This window comes from Nicotiana sylvestris, chromosome 9 (assembly GCF_000393655.2).
Source record: "Nicotiana sylvestris chromosome 9, ASM39365v2, whole genome shotgun sequence".
Classification (NCBI taxonomy): domain Eukaryota; kingdom Viridiplantae; phylum Streptophyta; class Magnoliopsida; order Solanales; family Solanaceae; genus Nicotiana; species Nicotiana sylvestris.
This window is the reverse complement of record NC_091065.1, coordinates 9,871,284-9,877,899: the sequence shown is the minus strand read 5'-3', so window position 1 is coordinate 9,877,899 and position 6,616 is coordinate 9,871,284. Positions and strand designations below refer to the sequence as shown.

Sequence of the window (6,616 nt, the reverse complement as noted above, 5' to 3'; positions counted from 1 at the left end):
AATTATAGTTCGGTGTTCATTCTTGGGATAGTTTCGGTAACAGGATCTCTGAAGAGTTTAATACCAAACTAGATAATTACGACAAAGTACTACTGGACAAATATTGCATCAGATATAACTTGGCAAGATTCTTTAACAAAACCTTATTTGGTGAAGACTTTTAATAGTCATGTAAAAGAATGCCTGAGAAAGTTGTAGATGCATATATACTATTAACCATGAGTTTGGTTTAGATATAGTATTTATTATGAAATAATTGTTTATTCAGTTTTAATAAAGTTTTAAATAGATCATATAATAGTCTGTGTCCTTTGCTTATATAGTAGATGATTTAGTGTATAGAGTTTAGCTTATACACGGAAGATTAAATCATCGGTTCTTATAAGTATAAAGTTTGAGTTCACAATCTAATGATGGAATTGGACAAACCATCAGGAATGATTGTAGCACAAGATTAAATATAATTAATCTTGATTATGGGAATGGTTTAATTCCAACTTCTTGTGCTAGTACATTTTGTATGTATTGAACGGACCAGGTAGAGATAAGTATTTTATACTGACTTAATAAAATAAACTCTCTAGCCATTAAATGTACTTATACTCTTAATCTTGATATAATTATTATTAGTTGTGTATATTATTATTGTTTTGATTTATTAAAAGGCGAGATTCTTTCGTGGGTCAATATGCCTGGTAAATTGGATAATAATAATATACATTGGCGAAGTAATAGTTAGTTGATGGAATCCATGTCTCGGTTTAGAGATTGATGATATACCTTTATGAAAGCTTATAAGTTTTCATGTGTAAACCCGGCCGGTGGATTTTGTATCCGACACATGAAATAAGTTAAGCGAAAGTCTAAAGGAAATAATCAATAAATTAAATCGTCAGTAATTTAATTTAATTGATTCGTATCTGAATCTTAACATGGGGAGTTAAATAAGATTTAATGGATGAATTTCGAAATTGAATAAGGAGTGTAATTACGAATTTTTAGTGGAATAATTCGTAATTAATTATGGTGGATATTAATTTCGAAAATTACAAATTAATTCCATAATTGGAAGCCTTGTTAATTAAATTCTGTGGTCCCTACTGTGCCTAAATAATAGGAAATAAAGGAATCCTTTTTCTGGTGGAAAAAAAAACCTAACAGGTTTTGGAAAAGGGTCTTAACCCTTAAAACTTGTGCTATAAATATATAAGGTTTTTCACCTAGAGGGATGAGTAGATGGTGGCTGAAATTTTCAGCCAAGTTTTCCTAGAAATTTCGCCCACACGAAATTGCTATTTTCGGGTATTATTTGGGTAACACAGTAGAAGACCGTGGAACGTTCGAGGATCACGATTGTGCGGGTGATGGAGATTCCATTGAGAAGTTATGGAACTGAAGGCTCACGTGGTAGAAGAGATATGTTCACGCTTCAAGAGGTAACCCGTGAAATCCCGTTTATGCTAGTTGTCTAAATTACATGTGATTTTGATACTGGGATTGCTTCCGCTGCATATAATAATCCATCAATTGGTATCAGAGCTCACTCACATCTAATTAGATAACTAAGTTTTTCATGAAACAAGAATATGGTGTTTATGTGCATTTTTATTACCGCGCTTACTTTTGGACTCGCAGGGGATTGTAACTATACGTTCAGCCCCCTCTTTGTAATCCTTTATTCCCGCTTCAATAAATAAAATGCCTGCTTTTAGTAACCAAAAAAAAGATAATATGATGATTAGGTTTTAGTAACCAACAAAAAGATAATATGATGGAATCATCATATTTTGTTTTGTGTATTGTTGATCTTGAGCTATGTGAGTTTTGATGAATAACAACGAAAAGTTCTTATCAGTTACTGTTGCCCAAGTAAAGGTGAAGTTTAAGGAACTCAGATATGGACCAGGTCCATCTTGTGAAACACAGTTATGATACATGTGAGATGCACGTGAAGGAGACAAACCTAACTTATCAGAAGTGATATCTCCTGATCATGATCGAAAATGTTGCATATTGGATAAGGAGAAAGACTCCTTACACAAAGAGAACACGATTTAGGAAAAGGATAGAGTTAGAGTATGAGATCAACTACAACTCTTCCACCGTGGAAGAGTAGCATCAGTATCCTAGTCAATCTCTAATTGCTAACTTCTTAAATATTAATGTTGTTCTCTTTTACAGGTAGTGACATAAGCAGAAGTTAAACGTGAATTGAGAGCAAAATAGCAAGGCAATTTTGCAAGCAATTTATATGTGATTCAAGCGTGCAAACCTGAAGCTAGTTGAACCAGATAGAAGAATCAGTTCCAAGTGTCTATCTTTTATTCTAGTTCAATTGTAGTAGGTGATTTAAGATTGTACCTTTCAGCTTATTTAGAATAAATTGTATTAGGTACTTAGAGTTTTCAAGTTAGAGTTAACCTGAAGTTGTCGCAACAGTTGAGGTTGTGTGCCACAATGGGATTAGAGTTAATCATATGTTTACAAAAGAGTTTTTTGTAAATGCAGTTTTTGGCTCAGTGATTTTAGTGGAGAGTTTGGAAAAATTCTACTGGAAGGTAGGTTGTGTTTTTTCACCTTTTGAGCAAGGTGTTTTCCACATAAAATCTCTATGTTCTTTATTTTCTGTATTTATTATTCCGCAACAGTGGCAGTTGTAACACATAGAAGAACTAGGTCCTTCTATAATCAAGTTAAGCAAAAACTGGGTACCACACAAATCACCTCCCCTCCCCCCTCTTGTGTGGTATTGAAGTATAAAGCATCAACTGGTATCAGAGAAGATTTTCCTTGAAGATGTTAACACCTTAGGAACAGATCAAGAGAAGTGCACTACCTGGAAACTGGGAAGGACAATCTACTGCTAGGCCTCTACTCTTTAATGGCTAGTACTATTCCTGGTGGAAGAACAAGATGAGAGACCACATCATAAGAGAAGACTATGAACTTTGGGACATTGTTACTGATGGTCCATTGGCTATCACAAAGAAGAATGCTGGAGGAGTGGACGTGTCAAAGACGAGAGCTGACTGTATTGCTGAAGATTTGAAGAAATGGGAAAATAATGACAAGGCCAAGAAATGGCTTGTGTGTGGACTAGGTCCATACGAGTATAGCAAAATTCAAAGATGTACTACTTCTAAGGAGATCTGGGACACTCTACAAGCGGCCCATGAAGGAACTCCTCAAGCAAAGAGATCAAGAGTAACACTACTGTATTTTCAATATGAGAATTTCACCATGAAGAAAGGTGAAACCATCCAAGAGATGCACACAAGGTTCACAACAATAACAAATGAACTTAAGTCTCTTGGATGAATTATCCTTGAAGAAGACCAGGTTGAGAAAATCGTGTCAAGGGTCTTGCCAGTAACTTGGGAAAGCAAAATCACTGCTATTCAGGAATCAAAAAATATTGCTACTCTCAAGTTGGATGAGCTGATTGGAAATCTCACTGCCTATGGACTGAGAAGGCAACCCATGAAGATAGATGCACCCAAGAAGGAAAGAAATATGGCTCTTAGAATAGCTGGAGGTGCAAACTTAGAGGATGATGAAATGGCTATGATCACAGGGGATTTCAAGAAGTACCTAATTAGAGGAAAGGATTCTTCAAGAGGTGCAACCTTCAACAAACCAAGGGCCCTTGAAAAACAGACCAGCGAAGGCTGCCGCAAATGTGGTAAGACTAACCACATGATCAAGAATTGTCCTCAGTGGGAAATTGAATGGAAGAAAGAAAGGGTTGAATGAAGAAACAGGAAGAAGGAACAGGTTCAACCCAACAAGAACAAATTATCAACAAAGGCTATAGTTGCTGCTTGGGGAGAAAGCTCAGATGAGGATTCAGAAGATGAAGCTGGAGATGAACAAACACTTATGGCCACTGGAGAATCAGATGATAAACAAGAGGTAAGTGTGATTCATCTCAAAGACAAGATTAAATTTTTGTCTAAAGAAAAGCTATGTGAATTACTAATAGACTTCATTGATGAGTCTAAGGTCATAAACAATGAGAAGGAACAGCTGTCTAGGGAATGTGAGATCCAAAAAGCTAAGTGCAAAAATTTGGAAATCAGGACTAGTGAAAGTGACAGTAAAAATACTGAGTTGAAGAACTAGGTTCTTGAACTTGACACCACTGTCTTAGAACTTAGATCTAAAAATTTAAAACTGAAATTAGGAACAGGCACAAGGAAAGCTGATTACACACACCTAACCTTAGAAGAAAATCTAGGAAAAATGAAGGATGAGTTGTACAAGATATATGAGTAGATAAGAGTCCTAAAAGAAGATTTAGGCAAGGTGAAACATGAACTAGATAGAACTTGCAAATGGAATAAGTCTTCTGATACACTATCCTGGCTACAAGAGCATCATAGTAGCAATGAGAGGACTTGGTTATGGGACCCCAGCACCTAAGTGGGATCCCAAAAGCAAGTACATCACACTTCCTGAGAAGAAAATCTGCACACACTATAGAAAGACTGGTCATTACAAAAGTGAATATAATGCAAAAGAAAAGGCCAGTCAAAAGAACAAAATCTTTGTTCAAGAGAAAAATAGGCTGCCTGGATGGGCTAAAAAGATTTTAATTCACTCATTTGCCTATAGAAAGGGACCCAAACTAGTTTGGGTTCCTAAGACTAACCCCTGATTTCATTTTACAGGTTCAAGTGAAGGGAAGTAGCCAAATATGGTACATGGATAGTGGCTGCTCAAAGCATATGACTGGAAGTATGAACCAGTTCCTTTCTTTTGAGGACCTAAACTGAGGTAATGTCTCCTTTGGAAATGGTAAGAAAGTTGAGATCATTGGGGTTGGAAAGGTAGGTAAGACAGACTCACATTCCATTGAGAATGTCTACTTGATAGATGTCTTGAAATATAGCCTAGTTAGTGTATCACAACTATGTGAGAAAGGTAACCTGGTAGCATTCACCTCTACCAAATGATTTGCGATTAATCTTACCACTGACAAGATTGTTTTGCAAGGAAAAAAAGTTAACAATATTTACATTGTAGATTAGTCCACTCTTTCAGAAAACAAACTCAATTTCTTAAGTGTGTTGGACAAAATCCCCTATTATGGCACAAAAGACTTGGTCATGCAAGTCTAAATCAAATCAACAAATTAGTCTCCAAGGACATGCTGATAGGGTTACCTAACATCAAGTTCAAGGAAGACAAAGTTTGTGAGGCCTGTGCAAGGGGGAAGCAGGTAATATCCTCTTTAAAAAGCAAGAAAGTGGTAAGCACGACCAGGTCGATGGAACTGGTTCATATGGATCTCTATGGTCCAACGAGAACATTGAGAAGAGGTGGGAAGAAATATGGGATGGTGCTTGTTGATGATTACTCTAGGTTTACTTGGGTATTGTTTTTAACATCTAAGGATGAAACATTTGACATGTTTACTGTCTTTGTTAGAAAAACTCGAAAATAACTAGGTAATCAACTTGCATCAATTAAGTATGATCATGGAACTGAATTTGAAAATGCTAAGTTTGCTAAATTTTGTGATGAGCATGGTATAGATCATAATTTCTCTGCCCCTACAATGAAATGGAGTAGTTGAAAGAAAGAATATGACTCTTGAAGATATGGCTATGACTATGCCTTTTTCTAGTAAACTGCGCCATAGCTTCTGGGCAGAGGCTGTAAATACTACTTGTTACATCATTAATAGGTGCATGACTAGACCGCTTATAGAGAAGACTCCATATGAGTTACTTAAAGGGAGAAAACCAAATATATCCCATCTTAGGGCATTTGGATGCAAGTGCTTTGTGCACAATAATGGAAAGGACTCCCTAGGTAAGTTTGATCCCAGAAGTGATGAGGGAGTATTCTTGGGATATTCTTCATATAGCAAAGCTTATAAAGTGTATAACAAAAGAACTTTGTGTGTAGAAGAAAGTGTACATGTAGTTTTTGATGAAACTAACATTCTTTCTGAGAGACAGGAACATAAAGATGAAGCAATTGGGCGGGTAAAACAATTGAGTGAAGTCACAGCTCAAGCTGAAGCTGCACCAAAAGAAGGAACAGATGATGGAACAGATTCTTCCATCTAGGGCAACCTGACAGGGGGAACTGTACAAAGAAAAAATGAATCTAATTTCCAAATGGAACCTGTCCATGATCTTGTTCCTCAGTAACAGAACATGAGAGAAACTTCAAACAGAAATCAGTTGTTGGTGAAACCTTACAAATATCAAAGTTCTCATCCCATTGAGAACATCCTTACTGACCCAACTTCTGGAGTTAAAACCAGATCTCAATTAAAGAATCAGTATTCTTTTGATACATTCTTATTTTTTATTGAACCTAAAAATATTGCTGAAGTTTTGTAGGATTTAGACTAGGTAAATGCAATGCAAGATTAACTCAATAAGTTTGAAAGAAGTCAAGTGGCATCTGGTCACAAGGCCCAAGGATAGATCGGTAATTGGCACTAAATGGGTCGTCGGAAACAAACTTGATGAAGATGGAATGCTTACAAGGAACAAGGCAAGGTTGGGGGTCCAATGATATAGCCAAGAGGAGGGCATAGACTATGATGAGACCTTTGCTCCAGTTGCAAGACTGGAGGCTATAAGACTCCTCATAGACT

General features: G+C 36.4%; 1 protein-coding gene across 1 annotated transcript; it reads left to right on the top strand.

Annotated features, from left to right (window-relative positions):
• The first annotated feature begins 2,913 nt into the window (after positions 1 to 2,913).
• Positions 2,914 to 4,775, top strand: LOC138877223 (uncharacterized). The gene is made up of 3 exons (XM_070156815.1): positions 2,914 to 3,250; positions 3,332 to 3,744; positions 4,671 to 4,775. The coding sequence occupies exons 1-3, from the start codon at positions 2,914 to 2,916 to the stop codon at positions 4,773 to 4,775; spliced, it is 855 nt and encodes a 284-aa protein (XP_070012916.1).
• The last annotated feature ends 1,841 nt before the right edge of the window (positions 4,776 to 6,616 follow it).